Source organism: Furipterus horrens, unplaced genomic scaffold, assembly GCF_987537825.1.
Source record: "Furipterus horrens unplaced genomic scaffold, mFurHor1.1.pri manual_scaffold_7, whole genome shotgun sequence".
Classification (NCBI taxonomy): domain Eukaryota; kingdom Metazoa; phylum Chordata; class Mammalia; order Chiroptera; family Furipteridae; genus Furipterus; species Furipterus horrens.
The window spans coordinates 130185938-130205158 of NW_028327177.1; the positions used below are offsets into that span (position 1 = coordinate 130185938).

Consider the following 19221-nt stretch of genomic DNA (forward strand, 5'->3'; position numbering starts at 1 on the left):
GAGAAGAAGGAGGCTAGTTGGTCATGGGTCCCCTAAAACACACCGCGAAGAAAGCTTCTAGAGTGACCGAAAATGCCAGGGAATGTATTATCTTTCTGAAAAGGCCAGGACTGGTGGCCCTACGCCAGAGAAACGAACGGAAGTGAAACCTCAGAGCACCCAGAACTGAAGCTCCGCGCCAGCTGCGTGTGTGAGGCCAGCTGAGGGCATGGCCGGCAAACCCAACTAAGCCCGATGCATGGGTGGGGACCCCGAGGTAGTCCAGGTGGTTTGCTGCGAATCCCAGCTGGGCCTGGATGGTATTTAAAAAGGCGGTGGTACAGTAGTTTGATGTCAAGTCCAGGGTTTGCCTACCGTAAGCTGGCAAGTCTTTTGAACCAGTCTTTCTTCTTGCACCCAAGGCTCAGGCTAGTTCTCCTCTCTTAGATGGCACACCCAGTGAACAACAGCATCCAAGATTGGTTTCATTATCTCCCAGGCAGGTAATGTCACATCACCACTAAGCACCAACATCCAAACTCTGATACAAATATATAAGGTCCGGAGTTACTAAGAGCAGAAGCTATGTTTGGACATAATGACCAATTTTTGAGAATCACATCAGCCACACTTATGCAGCTGAAACCGATCTGTAACGCACAAAAGGCAGATGAGAAGTTAAAAAATGATAGGGTCATTAAACTACCTCCCTGGAAATATGATTCCAGCTTTTCAGACAGACGACCTAGCATACCTACCCTGGGAGACCTCCACCAAACTCTTAAAGGACCTGACGCATGGGCTCATCACCTTAAAATCTAAGTTTTGAGTCAGATATCTAGGAGGAGGACAAGAAAGGTCTACTCTGTAAACCATGGCCTGCCAACAACAGATGATTCTTCCAAATTATCAGAACTGCTTGTGAAGTGGTGCTTGAGAATGGTCTGACTACTCCCTTACACCATCAGCAGCAGTATCAACCTCGCAGGATTCTCTAGATAGTCACTTCCTTAAGAAGGTCTCCTCCAAAGGCATTGCTCTGTGGGAACAGAGTCCCTAAGGATCCTGTTAACACTGTGCACTTAGAAGGGCCCAAGGTGCTGGATCATCTACGGACAAGAAAGAGTCAGAGCCAGAGGTTCACCTACACCTGATGAAGAAGCAGTGTATGGACCATTCTTATAAGGAGACAGAAAGCAAGCAACCTCAAATTGATGAAAACTCAAAGGCTGGGGTTTTAAAAAGAAAACTGGTGCCAAAGGAAACACTGAAGAGACCTGCAGAGCTGTACCAATTTCAGCAGAAATAATCATGTGCCAATAGGAGAATGAACCATTTTCTCACTCACAGTATGAACTCACCTCTTCAGACACTTGTTAAGCGGTCAAAGCCTGCTTTTATAATTTCACTGTATTGCACAAAAAGTATATCTTTGTTATCTTTGGTCCTTAGGTGAGATATCAGTTTCTTCCATTTTTCTATGTGTTACATAAAAAAAAATTTCTTTTCTTTACTTGGTATCAACAACAACCAAAGTGCAGTATAAATGCTGGGCTGCTGATATTGTTTTTATACATATAAAATACCAACATCTCCCGCACATTTTCTATTAGGCTATACAAGGGTCAATAACAGTTATCTTAAAATGTTACAATATAATCTTAAGGCTGAGAGAGATACAGTAAAGCCTGGGTACTATATTTTAAGGAAAAAACCTAAACCAACATTTTAAATATTGAATTTAAAATTTTAAATATACATTAAATTTTATCTAATCACCAAAAATAACAAAACTCATAGCTAAGCAAATTAACTTAAAAATGAAACAATTTCTAAATGGATGGACTTAATTATGCTGTTTATATGGCTATAAAGCATAATTTGAAAGCTAAGCCTAGTAACAAGGATAGAATAATTTATCAACAGTTGAGCTATGACTTAAAGAAACAACTGCCCTCACCTCCAAAACACAAAAAATAAACTTCATTGCTACAAGTTTCAAATGTCGTAAAAGAACAAAAAACCCACTGGCTTAATTTGTGGTATCTGACACTGTCCAGTACTCATAAGACTGCCTTCTGGCCCTTCCCTTTGCTCTTCAAAAGAAGTGGTTTAGCAATTACACTGCTTGTACAGCTTCTGCCCAGGCTCAGGGACCACGGTCGCTACCTTCCGTCACATCACACCTGCCTCCTAGTCTTTAAGCATTAAGTGGTTCAGTGACGGTCCCTCCCGGAGCAGTATTCTCAGGTTTTCTCAGCTGGGACTCCCGTCGTTTTTCACGGAACATGAAGCCAAAGTCAATCAGGAACATAAAACTGGCGAGAAATCCAAACACCTGCAGAGGAAAAGGGGGCAAAGGTTGTACGAGGAATTTTAGAATATAATCTCACATTTCCTACTTGGCTTTGAGAGTGTTTCATAGAAGCAAGATGATTTATTAGTTTCATCGTAACTTTAGTAGTAAAAAAATGTTTAAAGTCATCAAAAAATGGAAAGAAGTTACAAAAATAATTCCAAAATAATAGCTTAGTCACAGTCTCACAAATAAAGTGCATGTTCACGTGTGGAGTGACAATCTATGAAATTAAGGTTAACAGATGAAAAACAAAATCCTATAAAATGATACAAACAGGATTATTAGCGATGGTTAGACTGCCCCTCACATGAGATAAGGGACACATGAGTAGGCAACTGAGCCTATATGAAAATAGGAAAAGTTATTAATATGAAAAAACAACCCTGGCTGGTGTGGCTGTGGATTGAGCACTGGCCTGTGAGCTAAGAGGTTGCCAGTTCAATTCCCAGTCAGGGCGCATGCGGGCCAGGTCCCCAGTTGGGAGCGCGTAAGTGGCAACCAACTGATGTTTCTGTCCCTCTCTTTCTCCCTCCCGTCCCTTCTCTGAAAATAAATAAAATCTTTTAAAAAATTAAATTAAATTAAAAATAAAAAAGAACAAATTCTATTTTGAAGATACATTTAGGTTACATTATCTAAAAAAATGTTTTCCAGTTAATTGTCACACTCTAATGACACAATATGACGCCACTATTTACTTCCTCTTCCTTAAATCACTTCCTCATTATTGTACTCTGCTAACATATGATCAACATTCTGAGAATTCTGTTAAGAGACAGAAGACCTTGGTTCAAATTTAGCTTCTTCACTAGCAAAACCCATAAGGAAATGGGGGCCAAAGTGATCTATAAAAAGAAAAAAATGATTCAGGTAATGGCTAAAGTCCCTTCCATGGTTTTTAACATTTTTTTGTCATCTGCTGTAATTTCTTTACCCTTCACACCCAACCTCTCCACCCTCAAGAATATGCATTCTGCTTCATTTCACTGTAAAGCAAATTGAACTCCAAATTAATTAATTCACCTCAGTGTCTCCAACACTTCCAACCTGATAATGGCATTTATCCCCATACTGGACTAGCTTATTGATTCAATACTTCAAAGGTAGACCAGCCCTGACTGATGTGGCTCAGTGGATTGAGCGCTGGTCTGCAAACTAAAGGGTCGCCGGTTGAATTCCCAGTCAGGGCACATGCCTGGGTTGTGAGCCAGGTATCCACTTGGGGGCACATGAGACGCAACCACACATTGATGTTTCTCTCCCTCTCTTTCTCCCTCTCTTCCCCTCTAAAAATAAAATAAAATCTTTAAAAATAAATAAATAAATAAAGGTAGACCACATGTCTGCCACCTGTCTGTGAAGCCACCTGTGAGCACCTCAGAGAGTTCTAGCCCATGCAGAGCCCTCGACACCATATAATCCAGACAGATGACCTTCCAGCTCTTTGGCTCACATACCTTACATTTTTTTTTTTTTTTTTACTTTTTTTTTTTATTTTGTTTTTTCAATTACAGTTGTCCCCTTTTCCCCTAATTTCTCTCCCCCACCCAACCCAATACCTCACATTTTTAAAAATAATAATAAACTCCTTCACTCATTAAATTCTACAAAATTTTCCATAATTTAAATAGCTGTGGAAGGTAATTTCCAGCATGTTATAAATAGTTTTTAAACTGCCAGTTACTCTTAAATATAGCTAATGAAATCTAAATACTGTAACAATCTAACATATCATCTAATTAAAACATATAAATAAGCCCTTCTTTAATAGCTGGGAATTTTATGGCATGTTTTCTTTCCCCTAAACTCAACTTTTCCTCAACCTCCACTTTACTTTCTCCACAGGATTTTATAGTAATATATTTCTGTACTTGAAAATATTTTCCTGACAATCCTATCATCTTCCTCTGCAACAAAAATATTGAAACTAAAATTAATCATAAGCCTTTATGACAAAATTACAATAAAATATAAGTTAAAAGACAAGCTACTCTCCCATATTATATAACTTGTCGACTTTCCAGATTCCATATTTCTCATGAAACAAAACTATGCAAATATAAAAATACAAGACACTTACAGTTGCAGCAGTTTCGGCTGAGGTCCTGTCGTGTGTCGCAACAAAAATGATAGACGCCAACAAAAACACACATCCTGTCCCCAAAGTAATATAAAAATCCTATACGTATATATAAAACACATAAGTATGGTTAGGTTGACAGAAACAAACATTTTAGTTTTTTACTTTAAAAAACTTCAGTGGCTTATTTCCTTTCCTTCGCACAGCCCAAATGTACATACTCTGACTTCTAACTTTTCAGTAAGACCGGCATTAGGTGAACACCCTGTAAAGGAGCACCAGCCACACTTCGGACAGGGCATATTCCGAGACTACATTACAAAATAACCTTTTCATAAAACAGTTCCCCAAAAGGTTGTGTGTGTGTGTGTGTGTGTGTGTGTGTGTGTGTGTGTGTGTTTCTCTAGGACACATTAAAGTTATCAAAGCCAAAGGATTTATTAAATCCTATCTTACTTCTGACAAAAAAAAAAAAAAAAGGCATTTTTCTTTCCTTTCAATGTTTTCCGTACTAGGATGGCCTGAGAGTACTTCGGTGCTTTGAAAGCACTTTGGAAAGGAGAGACCCAAAAGAACCATCCATCATTAACTAAATAAAATTATGCCAATAGCGTGTCTTTTAGCCAACTTAAAACTTCTGCAATAACCTACTGCTTTCAGTTGTTCTACATGGGTCATCCAAAACGGGCTTGTAGGACGAGCTGCCTCCTACCATAAAAGCTTCCCCATCTCATCACAATGCAGCTTACAATGACGCAGGTCTTGGTGGGTATCCAAGTACTCCCTGAGGCACTGGCTCCTAAGGCCCGCTCTCGCACGCGCCCACTGCAGACTGCCTGACACATGTACTTGATTCAGAGGGGAAAGTGGTGAATGATAGCCACTCCAAAGTCTGATGGTTTGAGTTTTCTGAAATGCAGTCTCTACTAAACTTAAAATCAATAAAAATAGCCAACACAAAATTCCTATGCTATTGTGAATTGTTCATTTAACATTTATTTAAAAATTTAAGGAATTTTGTTTTTGCATCTAAAAAAGGTATTTCTCTTCAGTACTCTGTTTTTACTATTCCCTTAAATATTATTTTAAATCTACAACATATAATTCTACTCACTAATATTTGGATTACATTGAAGGAGGTGAACAAGACAGTCGTTTTCAGACAGAATAATGTACTATTCAATAAACATGGGTTCTAGAGCCAGACTGAGTTCAAATCCCAGTTACACTACTTCCCAGCTTTATGGCTTTAAATGAGTTACTTAACGTCTGTATGCCTTTGTCCCTTCATCTGCAAATAGAGGTAACAGCAGTATCCTCTTTATAAAAGGATTCTAAAGATTAGTGTTAATCCATGGAAAGTGCTTAGATCAGTGACAGGCACATAGTAAATGTGTAAACGTTGGCTACTGTTACTCTTGATAGAATCTGACCCACAACAGCATGGAACAGAAAAGATTCTTTTTTTGTAAAAGATTATCCTTCTACCCTAGATACCACCACCACACACTCAAAACAGAAAACCTCCCTTACATGAAAATATATTTAAAATTTTAGTACATTAATATGCACACAGTAAAAATAATTTTTAAACCATTGAAATAAAACATGAAGTCCTTATGTAGTTAGGTAAAGAGCAGTATATACATATATATACTCTATGATTATAACTATTTAAAATTTTTTAAATTACCTATTAATAGAAACAAAGACCCAAAAGAAACATAGTAAAATATTTACAAAAGCCATTTTAAGATAAAATAATTGAATTATTTCTTTTATTCCCCAGTATTTTAAAATCAGTATTTACTCAAAAATAACTTATCATATCAAGTTTGAAATAATAAATGTTTTACATTTTGCTTAGTTTAGTTAGACTATTTCACTAAATGGAAAATGTTAAAACATTGTTTCTTGTCAAAAAAATTAATGTTCTTGCCCTGGCTGGTGTGGCTCAGTTGGTTAGAGCATCATTCCATAAACCAAAAGGCTATATATAGGTTCAAGTCCCAATCAGGGCACAAGCCTAGGTTGCAGGTTCAGTGCCTAGTGAGCACACATCCCTGCCCCTCCTTCTAAAATCAGTGAGCATGTCCTTGGGTGAGGATATTAAAAAAAATGAAAATTAAAATTTAAAAAATAATAGAGTTGCTACAGCCTTGGTTCTAGTATGCAGAGTATGATAGCATGCAGAGTGGGAGAGTTTTACTGGGATCAAATCTCAGTTTATTTTTACCCTAGCTGTGTAACTTTGGACAAGTTACTAAACCACCCTGAACCCAAGTTTCCTCAACAGAAAAATGGAGCACTAAAGTGTGAGGACTTTAACCCACAGCATATAAAGTATACCTGGCACACACACAGTAGGCACTGACAGCAGCTATATCAGGTAAGATGAAAAAACAGTCATACACTGGCCATACCAGAAACTGCATGTATGAGCTCATCAAAGACTGGCTGAATTTGATTAAGACTCTACCAGTTTTTCAGTTTTTTTTTAACTGTTTGGTATCGACTTTAAAAAAAATGCTTAAATGTATAATAATTCTTTTAAAAGAGGATCATAGACTCCTATGGCACAAAATTTAGGAGGCACAAAAAGGTAGATAGGAAAAAAGTAAATATCTTAAGGTATATAATCAATATATTACCCAATGCTTCCTTCTCATTCATCTAAACAAAAACATAATCTTACTGCTTTGTATTTATCCTATTACTTCTTGATCTTAATAGTTAAAAATGTATCCTAATTTTTACTGTTTCCCTCAGAGATGTGAGTTCTTTCATATGTCAACCCTAACATGTACAATTAATTCTTCACTAACCACTACTGATAATTCAAATGCTACTTAAGAGGTAAATTACTCAGTACCTATGCAAACAAGCTCATCTGTCATTTCACAAATCTGTAACTAAAATAAAAACACAGGCTCAGCAGACTCTCTTAATCAATGCTTTCTTAATTCACTTATAGACAACTTTTTTCATAATAAAGTAAAAACAAAATAGGTAGAATTACATGCTGTTTTTATTTCTGCTCCAGAAATATAACACATTAGTTCATTAGTCTATCTCCCAATGCCTGGCATATACCAGATACACAATGAATAATTGTGGAACCAATGAGTGACACTGAAATGTGAAAATTCAAAAGCAACAAACTCTTAGTTTTTAAAAATATCTAATGTGACTTAAACTATCAGTAACTGTAAAATATGGGTAGTGTTGGTCATTTTCATTCTAATTTCACTGTCCCCTTCTATCATCCCATTTGGTGGGAAAATGGAGTTGCTTAAAGGCAGAACTGGGAGAACTTTTTTCATGTTACTGAGTTTTTGAAAGCGTTACGACAGTAATAAAGCTATACAAGATTCCAAAAGAGCTATGTCCTTCATACAGGAATTATATTTTTTCATGCTTACCGATGACCTGACTTTCACAGCATCAACTTTCTCATAAACCGGAGTGCAGTACACTATGAGCATAAGGAGACTCAGAAGAAAGGCGCTGCTGCTTACAAACTCGAAGAAGTAAAGTCCTCCACACAAGGTGCATTGTGACACAACTTCTTCACAGATAAAGGCCAGCAGGGACAGCAACTACAAAAGAAACAAAACATTTTACTCCAGTGTTTTTCAGAGAAACCTACAGTATTCAGAAAACACCACCTGTCCACTCAGATATTTACAAAGTGGAGACTAGACTATGGCAAGCTAACTTACTGAACGGTTGATCTACAAAGAAATTAAAGTCTGGTTGCTTTGAAGAGAAGATAGGTATACAAATAAATAATCAACCGCGCCATGTACTATGGAATAAAAGAAATACTAAGTCTCGTTATAAAAGCACATAGAAGAGCCACTGAAATTGGGGCGGGGGGTGTCAGGAAAGGCTTCCTGAAGGGCAGTAGAGTCAATCTGGGGGGTTAACCAGGCGGAGAAGCAGTACATACAAAGACTCAGAGGTGAGAGAGCAGGCTACCCTCCTGCCCCAATGAACACACACATATCCCACCACCTGCCACTGAACTGGGAAAGCGAGGTGAGTCATCATGGCTCAAGTGTCCAGTTTGAAGGAAAGGGACAGCGGCACCAAAATGATTAAATGAGACTAGAGAGGCAAGCACTGGCCAGGTCTAAATGTCCTCTTTAACTGGTTTAAGGACTCTGGAGTTTCCGGGTTTGAAAGCAGAGGGTAACATGATCAGGTTCAAGCTTTCAGTAGTTCTCACTAGCTACAATATGGAGATGGGACTGGAGGAAGGGCAAAACTTGGAGCAGACACCTAGCTGGGAAGCTGGTGTATGAAATCAGGGAAAAGGGAGCGCCCAGGGTAGCTAGCAACAGTCATGGAGTAGAGTGCCTAGTCACTGAACACTGCAGTGGAAGCAGGATGAACACCAACAGAGGCAGAAACGAGATAATACATATGTACTGAAACATTTTAACCTAATACAAAATGACACATCTATTCACTAATCATTTGAGGTGGGCCTTGCCTTTGAGTATGAGCCTACAAAACTGGAATTCCACATCATGTTTTCTGCATTAATCACGTTCATAATTTATGACTACCACTTCCAGACTGAAGTTATTTGAAGTGGAGCCAGATCTTGGACACTGATTATTAGAGTACAGAATCCTAAAGTTGGACCAGTTTTACCAGCCTTTCACAGTTGCCTTGAGCTTACTTAATTCCACAGCAAATATTTTAGCAACATATTTCTCTGTCTTTCCAAAGCATACCATTTAGTTTGCATAGAAACAATTCCTCTTCACACTCAATTTTAGTCTAATATTTAATTAGACTGAATAATTAAAAAGTAATATAAAAAGTAATATAAATAATTACCATAAAAAGTAATATAAATAATTCATATAAAACAGTATGGGACTAACACAAGTCAACTGATGGCATAGGTTAAGAGCGAAGAATGCCCCAGAGGGGCTGGCTGGCCATGGCTGTCTGCAATAGACAGGCGTAGGTCAGAATGGTTTTTTGCACTGAATGGAGAATGGTAACCTCTGGTTGATTCGACAACTCAGATGCAAGTGGGTTTTCACAGTGCTCCCACTGTTCGTCGGCAGCCGTCCGTCTCAAGAGACGATGGTGTAGCTTCTTAAGAGTCTATCTGCACTGCCGAGAATGGCTGTGCAGTCCGACTCGGGAGTGACATGGTAGTATCTGTCTCCTCCCGTGTTGAATCGACATCTTGCGATGACGCTGAAGCTACAGAGCCTGGGCAGGGTAATATGGAGGGTCTGCTGTTGCCCATGCAGCAGACCCCCCCTCTCTTCGCAGCTGAAGGGTCCAAGGGAAAGACGGAGTCGATACAGCTTGGTTTCAGGTGCGCCGCAGGAGTTGCCGGTGTTGACTACAACGTCAAACCGCCTTAGGGACTCCGGCTCCGGATTTTCTGTCGGGGTTTACTCCCTTAGCCTTTCCCCTGAAGAGGTATGCCGCAAGGCAGCGGAGGTTTTTTGGAGTCAGAGTTTTCCTTCTCTGATGTACCCTGACTGGAAGATCGAACCAGCGACACTTAGCTCGCAGGCCGACGCTCAATCCACTGAGCTAAACCAGCCAGGGCATACTCCCACTGTTATACATGTGGCATTAACATACTGATGCTTCACTGCAGAAAGAAGAGTTATGGTGTTTTTCTTTTTAAGAGGCAAGGGTGTCGGGAAGAGAAGAAATTCAGTTTTAACTACACTGTGTACGAGGGGACTGTGGAAGAGTTAGCCAGATATGTCTAGGAGGCAAATGGATAGATAGGCCTGGAGCTCAAGGAAGAAGTCTGAGTGGAGATAAAGATGTGGGAGTTGGCCAGTGAGATCACCCAGAATGACAGGAGCTGGCCTTAGCAGAACTCTGAAAAACTCCAAGATTTAAGGGATATACAGATGGGTAGACACACCAGGAAAGGAGAACTAGGAGCACCAGTCCAAGGTGCAGGAGACCAAGAAAAAAGTATTTCTTACAAAGAGAAAGGAATCCAGAATGCTGAGTGCTACTTAGGTGTCAGGTAAGAACAAAACTGAAACACTCACATTAGCCTAAGCTGGCAGAAGGCTGCTGATGACATCGGCCAGACCATTTAGGGTAGTCATATAAGGAAGCTTAGATTACAGCGCTGCATAATGGGAAGTAAGGGGAAAACAAAACAGGAGAACAGAGACGGCACAGGCAAGAAGTGCGGTTTCAAAACAGCTGCCACATAGGGTAGTAGTGTGTGAGGTCAAAGGAAGGGAATTTCAAGATGGGAAAGAACTGGAAGTGTTTAAATGCTTAGGCAGAAACCAGTAAGCTAGGTCTGTCTAAAGAAAGGAAGAAAAGAGGTTCTCTAAAGGTAGGATTCGGAGCTCAGGTTTGGGGCTAACTGTTCTCTAAAAGCAGGAGGGAGGAAAGTGAAAAGTGTTTCACTTGGGCAGTTTGTGTGGGTTTTGTGGAAACTGAGGGAGTTTCTTCTGAGTGTTAAAAACAATCAAAATAACTGATGACCCAAGTAGGTGCCTGTCGGGAAATGCCATCTCACCCAAGTCAGGCCAGCAGAAGCAACCAGATATATTAAGGGCAACAAACTTGCTACCAAATCAAGATACATTTCATAGTATATAATAAAAACCTTATCCTACAAAACGCTTTCACATAAAATGCTCAACGGTACATCACTCTGGAAACCAGTTTGGCAGTTTCTTTCCTTTTTTTTTTTTTAAAGATTTTATTTACTTATTTTTAGAGAGAGGGAAAGGGAGGGAGAAAGAGAGGGACAAAAACATTGATGTGTGAGAGAAACATTGATTGGCTGCCTCTCCCAAACCCTCAGCCAGGGACCTGGCCCACAACCCAGGCATGTGCCCTGATGGGGAATCAAACTAGCGATGTTTTGGTTTGCAGGACGATGCCCAATCCACTGAGCCACACCAGCCAGGGCCAATTTAGCTGTTTTTTTTAAAAAACTAAGCATGCAACTGCCATGAACCCAACAACTGCATTTCTGCATTCTGCATCCAACCAGGAGAAATGAAAACTTAAGTTCATGCAAAAATCGGTAACATGAATGTTCATAACAATTTCATTCATAGTAGCCCCAAGCTGGAAACAATCCAGATGTCCTTCGATGGTTAAGCAAAGTGTGGTAGGCACACCACACCATGGAATACCACTTAGCAATAAAAAGGAACAAACTTGACATATGCAATAACCTGGATGAAGCTTCAGGAAATTATGCAAAGTAAAAAAAAAAAAAAAAAAAAAAAATCCATTCTCAAAAGGTTATGGACTGCATGATTCTGTTTATATAGCATTCCTCAAAAAACAAAAATTACAGAGATGGAGAACAAATGAGCGGTGCCCAGAAGAGAGAGAAACGGCGTGGCTATAAAGTGAAAGCATGAGGGAGCCCCGTGGTGATGGAACAGTTCTGTATCTTGACTGGTAGTGCTTACAGGAAGCTACATAGGTGATAAAACTTATAGGGGTGACACACACACATGTGCATGCATGTGACTGTGTACAGGACCTCCCTGTACATTGTTTTTCAAGTTCCTGTGAACCTACGGTTACGTCAAAGTAAAAAAATTTTATAAAAAGGTCAAATCTAAATTGGTATCTAAGCCTTTAAGGTTCCCGCCACCCTTCTACTGAGCAATACAAAATTCATGTATCTCTACAACTGAAAAGACTCTATATAAGGATGACAACGGATCCTACTGCTATGATCTCCTGTTAGAGGAGTACAAAACTGTTCAGTGTATTCCAAACAACTTCCTTCAGACAGACATTAGGTGAGGCATTCCCAATCATTGAAGTGTATTTGCGTTTTATGTATGCAGCACTATAATATGCGTAGGAACACATAATGACAGAGCAATAAGACCAATATACAAAAAACAATAAGAACACAATATGTTTTGTTCTTCATAAATGAGCATTCATTATATCTAAGTTCAGGAAATCTCAGGGAAATGTTCGGATCTCCCTGGACTAAGCGTAGCTGGAGAAGGATGGGTGGAAAAGCAAGACTCAGACCAGAGCCAAGAGACGCACAGGATCTGGACAGGCAGAAGGCATTCCGAGGAGGGAGACAAACCAGAACAGATCGTGAAGGCAAGAATTTGCATGGTAAGCCCCAAAGGGATAATAAGGCAACTGACCTAACTGGATGGGTGGCAATGAGAAAAATGCTTAAGGTGTTGGGCGTGGTTCCGTGAAGATAGGGCCTGGGAGTATGGCCTTCTAGATGAAGACAACAGGGACTGCTCTGCCTGGTTTAGTTGGATAGAAGAAAAAGGAACAAAGGACTGGGTGGGGCCTGAAGGAATATCACAGTTCAAGAATACAAAGGGAAGAGCAGGGAACACCAGATCAGCAGCAAGTCACAGGACGTTTAACACTTCTTAGGAAAACTCCTTTGAAAAGCAAGTAAACACTCTCCAAACTGTTAAACAGTGACGCTAGGCCATGTGAGAGTGTGAAGGGTTAGGTAATGTGGCTTATTTTATTTTAATCATATTTTTCAGTTGATTTTTTTTTTTTGTAAGCAATTTTTTTTTTATTAAAAAAAGAAAAGGGAAAGTTAAGGGAAGGAAGAATTTCAAGAAATGGGTAGTCACCAGCACTAAATACCGAAGTGGTTAAGGAGAGGAAAAAGAAATAAGGTCACAGAATTGAATAAGGAAATAATGGTGAATGTACCCCCTAAGTTAAAAGACTCAATTATTATTATCTGTGAACAGATTTATTCTCAATAGCATGAACACATGATATGAAGTACTGCTTCCTAAACATGAAGCTAACTACCTAACAAAAGGACGCCAATGCAGCTCCTTCTAATGACACAAAATTTTACCCAAATGCAATTAAAGGAATTACCAAACTTTTGGAGTTGCGAGGGCCTCTGGAGAACATACAGTCAGCCTCCCACCTTCATGTTTACAAATGATGGAATTAATCTCTGACAGGCTAAATCCCAAGGTAGCCTGGCACAGACAGGAACCCAGGTCTCCTGATTCCGATTCGGTGTTTGTTCCCCCGAGAAAGCACAATTTATTAAGTTCATTTTGTAACTATTACATTTGTGTAGGTCTTCCCTATACAATTGAAGTTTTGAGCTTACAACCATGGTTTTGTGCATTTCCCCTTTTGCTGTTAAATCATAAGTTAAAACCAATTTGCTAGAGTCAACACATCTGGGAAGTCTTAGTGACTAAAAGATGGTCTTACTCACAGTTCTAATGATTTAAACATTCAGATAATTACTACCCTGTGTCTCTATTTCAATTTCACTACCTTTTCTGAAACTTCAAGTCTTCTTTAAAATTAAGCCATTGTATTAAATATTAATTCTCCATCATTTGTTTTTAACAGCCATTAGTTATAAAACTCCACCTACAAAATTATATTAATTTGTGAATTAATGAACTTGTAGTCACATGGAGTTCAAGTAAACGCTTCTGTCAGCCTGAAGTTAAGCTAGGCTTCCCTTGCCTTAAGCAAACATTTACTCCCACAAAGGTTCAAAGGTAAAATTTGCTGACACTATGGATCTTCTTCAAGGTAAAAATAGAGCATTTTAATTTAGTACGTATCAATTTTCACATTTAAATAATGAAAAGAGCACCAATATAAGAAAAATTGCTTCTAAGTGATTTCCTTCTTGGCACTTACTGAGTAACATTATTTATAATTTAATAAATGTAAATCACTGGTGAATTCCAAACCAAACTGCTTGCTTGAAGAATTATTATAATCCCAGTACTGTGCAGACATGAGGACATTCAACTGGTACCATAAACACAATGTCAGCTTGCTTGTTGCAGAGAGAATATTACTCACATTCAGATCACTGCACCAGCTTTCTAGCAAAGAATTAGGTTGCCAAATGTCAATTCACCCCTTAAAATAAAAACAAACTCCTTCAAAAATAACAACAAAAAACCCTCACAAAATAAAATACATGGGCCTAAAAAGCAATCTAAGGATAGAATAAACTGATAATTATCTGAATGCATAAATTTAGGACTGCAACAACTGCTTACACTGAATTCCTAGCTGAATCTTTATTTCTTCTCCAGCGCTGGAAGGGTAGATGGTACTTAGAGGATGCTGATGTTTTGAACAAGCCTTTGACAAAGTTAAGGTCATACCTGAAAAGTAAACACAACTACAATATTCCCTCACTTATCCCGGGTATTACGTTCTATACCCCCCCCCATGGTGAAAATCCGCGAAGTAGGAACCTTACATTTATTTTAGTATTTATATATATTTTAAGGCTTTATAAACCCTTCCCACACACTTATAAACTGTTCCCAGTCCCTTATTAAGCATTCCCACTCCCTTATTAACCTTTTCCACACTTTTGTAAACACTACTTATGTTCTTAAACATATTCTACACTCTTAAACCTACGTAACTTTAACAACATAAGTATACCGTACTGCAAAATCCCACAATAAAGAATTAAATATAATATTTTAAAAAATCCCGCGATACAGTGAGGCCGGGATAAGTGAACCACGATATAGAGAGGGGCTATTGTATACAAATCCAACTCAAGAGCTAGTTACACTCCTCCATGTTTGCAGGCTCCACTCTCTAACCCTTTGGTGTTCGGTTCTGTACCAACACACCCCACAGAGCCTCAGAGATTAATAAAAATCTTGGAAAGACTCTCAGAGGAAATCCAATTCAAACTCCTAGGACTCTAATCTAAGAATTTTCTAAGTATACACTCTGTGGCTTTTAAGTTTTAGAGCAAAGTTCCTTTCTCTTTGGGGTCTTTGAGAATCTGTTAAGATGTATGGGTTCAGAATAACATACCCAAACATAGAAATGCACCCATTTTGAATAAAATGTCAGAGGGCTCGCAGGTCCCTTGTTAAAGTAGCTCCTCTTCTGATTATGGTTTCCTTACTGGAGCTCTGAAATTCTACTTAGTTTTAAAAAATAAGTCATCTAAAGTAAACCAAAGGCAGAATTTGAGTTAAGGCAAAGAAGACTTTGCCAATTGCCCCAGGCTGGATGACAATTTTAATTTACTTGGGACTTTCTGGGTAACTCCTGTAACATATGGCTGGAAAGAGATAAAACATTAAAACAAACAAAGCAGAAACAATAAGACAACCGTCAAAATGAAAGGCAATAACTAAGAAAAATTTTTTAAATATATATGTTAAAGAAAGCATTCTTAAAACATTACAAGTTCCCCATAAACGAATAGACTTCAAAAGAGACATTAGTTTTTATCCTTTCCCTCTTTCTCCTTTTGATGATGCAGAACAAGCAGGACTAAAGTCTAACGACGCTTGCAAGGCAAATTCATCTTCCCCTCTTCTGTAAGTCCAGGTGAAGTCTACCTGCAAAATTTCTAGTTGTAGTCTATTCTGAAGATACACAACGATAGTTTATTAAATTATAAATAAGGTAATGAAAAATTTTACACCCTGGCTATGGTGGCTCAGTAGATTGAGCGCCGGCCTGTGAATTGAAAGACAGCAGTTCGATTCCCAGTCAGGGCACATGCCTGGGTTGCCGGCCAGGTCCCAGTGGGGGGCGTGCGAGAGGCAAAACCACACACGGATGTTTCTCTCCCTCTTTCTCCCTTCCCCCCACCCCCTCTCTGAAAATACATAAATAAATCTTTGAAAAAAGAAAAGAAAAATTTTACTTTAGCTTTGCTATTCCTAACCGGGAATAAAATAAAGGCAACTGAAAATACATTTAGCGGGCAACAGAAGAATGTTGAAGGTGTTTTTTAAGCAGTAAGAATGCTTCAGATTAATATTCTTTTCTGTTCTAAAGCGTTCTGTATTCAGGTAGAAACATTTAACTCTAGTGCAGAGAAACAGCTGAAATCTAAAAGTCATGTGAGAGCAAACAAGAGGAAGCACAGAAGGCATTACTTCTGGGCAGAAGGACTAGCTGATGCAAAGATAGAGGGAACCCCTCCTGCCTGGTAAGAACCCCAAGGCTGCCCGTGTGGAACAGGGACAGACAGAGCCAGGCCCTCTTGAGATCCATGGGTCATACTGTCACTTGCCTCCGAGTGATTTCCCAATTATTTCCAGATGTCATTTTGGTGGCTTTCAAGTAGTGCCAGTTTCCTGACTGCTATTTTTCTGTTGAGTAAAAGTAGGTCACCCCAGTTCTAAGAATATAAACTCTAGTTATCTGAGTTCTATTAACTGAAGTTCTTCCCAAAGAAACCAATTGGTTATTTTCACTTGGGATGGTTTAAAGAAACAAACCAACTGGTAAATTTAGTCTAAGCAGTCGGATTTTTCACCTTGCTGAAAATGTTGCTCTGGTTAAAACAGAATATAGGAGCTCAATTATGTGTGCAAGAATTTTGAGAATTAAAATTCAAATCTCAAAGATGTTTTGATATTTTCACTAATAGGTGTAAGGTACCCTCACTGCCTACAGTAAATTAAAATTCAATGAAATTGAAAATATTGTGCCCTAGTTTTGCTGCCTGCACTCAAACACAGAAAGAGTCCTTCTGACTTTGTATTTCGTACACACCTGTTGCCCTTTCAGGGAAGTTCTTTTCCAATCCATATAAAACTTTTGGGAAACAATTTATTAAATACACACATCTCAATGCCAGTGAGTGGTGTCGGAAGACTTTGTCCACCAAATTACACTGCTCCGATGGGCTCGCGCCAGGAAAACCGCAGGAACCACAGAAAGATAAAAAGTACTTCGTTGTCTACATACAAGCACTGGGGAGACAATGCAGAGTAACAGCCGGGAGAAGAAACGAAGCTGGCTACAGAGGAGTCAATGAGATCCGTCTAAGTGGCTCACTTGGGTCTGCTGCGACGCATTTCCTGGAATCCACCGACCAAGCTCGGTGGCCCTCAATCGCCATCGGGGACCCCGCCAGAAAGCGATGAGGGATGAGGGTCGCCCAGCGGGAGGCGGTGGGGGGCCGGAGGGTAACGCCCCCTCCCGAGGAGGAAAGGACTTGGGGTGTGGAAACGGCCGCTTCCTGAACAACCACATTGAGGAGGGGTGGCTCGGAGGCCTCCCAAGCCCACAGGCCGATGTCCCAGGGGCCAGACCCCCCACCCCCATCCGGCTCACCCGGCGCGGACACGGACTCACCAGCTGCAAGCCTTTGAGCACGCGCTGAGATAACTTGAGCCGGCCAAGGTTGCAGCAGGCGGAGAGGCGGTTCCTGGCGCCTCTGGCCAGGCCCGGATTCTCCTCCGTGGTGGGGCTGTACACGGCTCCGTTCTCCATCTCCCAGGGTCCGGGAACACAGCGACCACAGAGGTGGCAATGCGGCCCGAACCAACTCCAGAAGTCCGCGGGCCGCCCGTCACTTCCGGGACCCCACCTTGACATCCGGCGGTCTCCGCCCTGCCCCGCCCCGTTCTAGGCCCCGCCCCCTTTGGACACGCCCCTTTCCCGCCCCGCTCTCTGTTTCCCCCTAGCCTTTACCCACTTCCTCACGTGCCTTGTAAATGACTTTCATGGAAAGGAACGAAAAGCACGCATGTCCCGAGAACCAAATGAACTTGCATGCTCATTCTGAAACCAAACTGGTGGAACTAGGGCTAAGCAAGGGAGGAGAGGAGATGAAATTGGAGGTGTAGGCAGAGGCCAGATAATATAGGGGGGCTTTGCAGGGCAAGGGAAGAAAACTAGATTTCATTTTAAGTACAGTAGGTTGTCCGGAAGGACTTTGAGGCTTGCTGCCTTTTGCAACTCTCTTCATTCCTTTTAGTTTTACTTATCAACGTCATTTAGTTTACTTGTCTCTTTCTTGTTCAGCTGCTGTAGTCACATGCGTTAATTTTGTGAGAACTTAATGGAAACTCATCAAGGTATGTAACTATATTTTAGCAACTGAAGTTGACTGCATGACGTGTCAGGCACACATATCTTCTCCACAATAATATAATGTAAGGACTATCATTTTTTTTTTTTTTTTTCAGGTGAAAAAACTAAGGTCAAGAGGCTGAGGATCATATCGCAGATCAAAGAGCCAAAGGCAGCTGGAATGCAGGCCTAGGCAGCCTGACTTGAAATCTTGCTGCTAACCACTAAACCAGCAAACCTCAGCTTCTAAGCCATCTCTCCATTCGGGACTCAAAACCCATGGAAGAAGGGAGGGGCTCCTGTTTCCACCTGCTTCCACATTTATCTTCTCTCGCAAACCTCCCTTTCTTCGTCCAGAAACAAAACAAAAGCTCTCATTCAAATGAACAGACACAAGCAGATATTACTTTGCAGGGTTGTCTACAGCCAGTCAAAACTATCCTTCTGTCTTTGATTAGATACATTCTAAATGTATTGCCAAGGCCAAGCAGCCACCAATTCTGTCCAATAAAATGAGGCCGCTGTATTTTCAAAAGGGCTGCGAGGGATTCATTGTCCTGTTGTACTTGAAGTCACCACCATCCCAAATGAGACACTACTGTTATCTGAAATTTACTTAGAAATTCATCCAAAAAAATAAGATGGGTTGATGAAGAGAGAGGTGGATAAAAGGATAGACTTGTGGTAAAGCAAATGCAGTAACCTGTTAATGGTATAGTATACCAGTGTCCATGATACAATTATTTCAACTTTTCTGTGTGTTCAAACACTTTCAAGCTAAAACATTGGTGTAAAGTTGTAAGGAAAAAGGACACTTTGAGACAAGAGAGAAGATGAACAAAGTCTCTCAACCCTCTTGGCTTGTTTAAGGTGCGCTTAGGCAATTCTATATGGGGTTCTGATTTTGTTTGAATTTAGAAGAGGATAAGAATATAGCCTAAGACTCACAAACTTCAGGGAACATTAGACT

General features: G+C 40.1%; 1 protein-coding gene across 1 annotated transcript; it reads right to left on the minus strand.

Moving 5' to 3' along the window:
- Positions 1-259: 259 nt before the first annotated feature.
- CMTM6 (CKLF like MARVEL transmembrane domain containing 6) lies at positions 260-17760 on the minus strand. The gene is made up of 4 exons (XM_090283037.1): positions 17532-17760; positions 7841-8017; positions 4419-4517; positions 260-2317 (listed from the first exon to the last, which is right to left on the minus strand). Exons 1-4 carry the CDS (start codon positions 17667-17669, stop codon positions 2180-2182), a joined length of 552 nt encoding a protein of 183 aa, XP_090139163.1. The 5' UTR covers positions 17670-17760; the 3' UTR covers positions 260-2179.
- Between the last annotated feature and the right edge of the window lie 1461 nt (positions 17761-19221).

Bases quoted from the DNA above. Each gene is read 5' to 3' on its own strand.
- CMTM6 (XM_090283037.1), bottom strand. From the start codon at position 17,669: ATGGAGAACGGAGCCGTGTACAGCCCCACCACGGAGGAGAATCCGGGC. The intron at 8,018-17,531 runs GTGAGTCCGTGT...TTTCTTTTGTAG, and splicing joins TGCTCAAAGGCTTGCAGCTG to TTGCTGTCCCTGCTGGCCTT. The intron at 4,518-7,840 runs GTAAGCATGAAA...ATATACGTATAG, and splicing joins CTGTGAAAGTCAGGTCATCG to GATTTTTATATTACTTTGGG.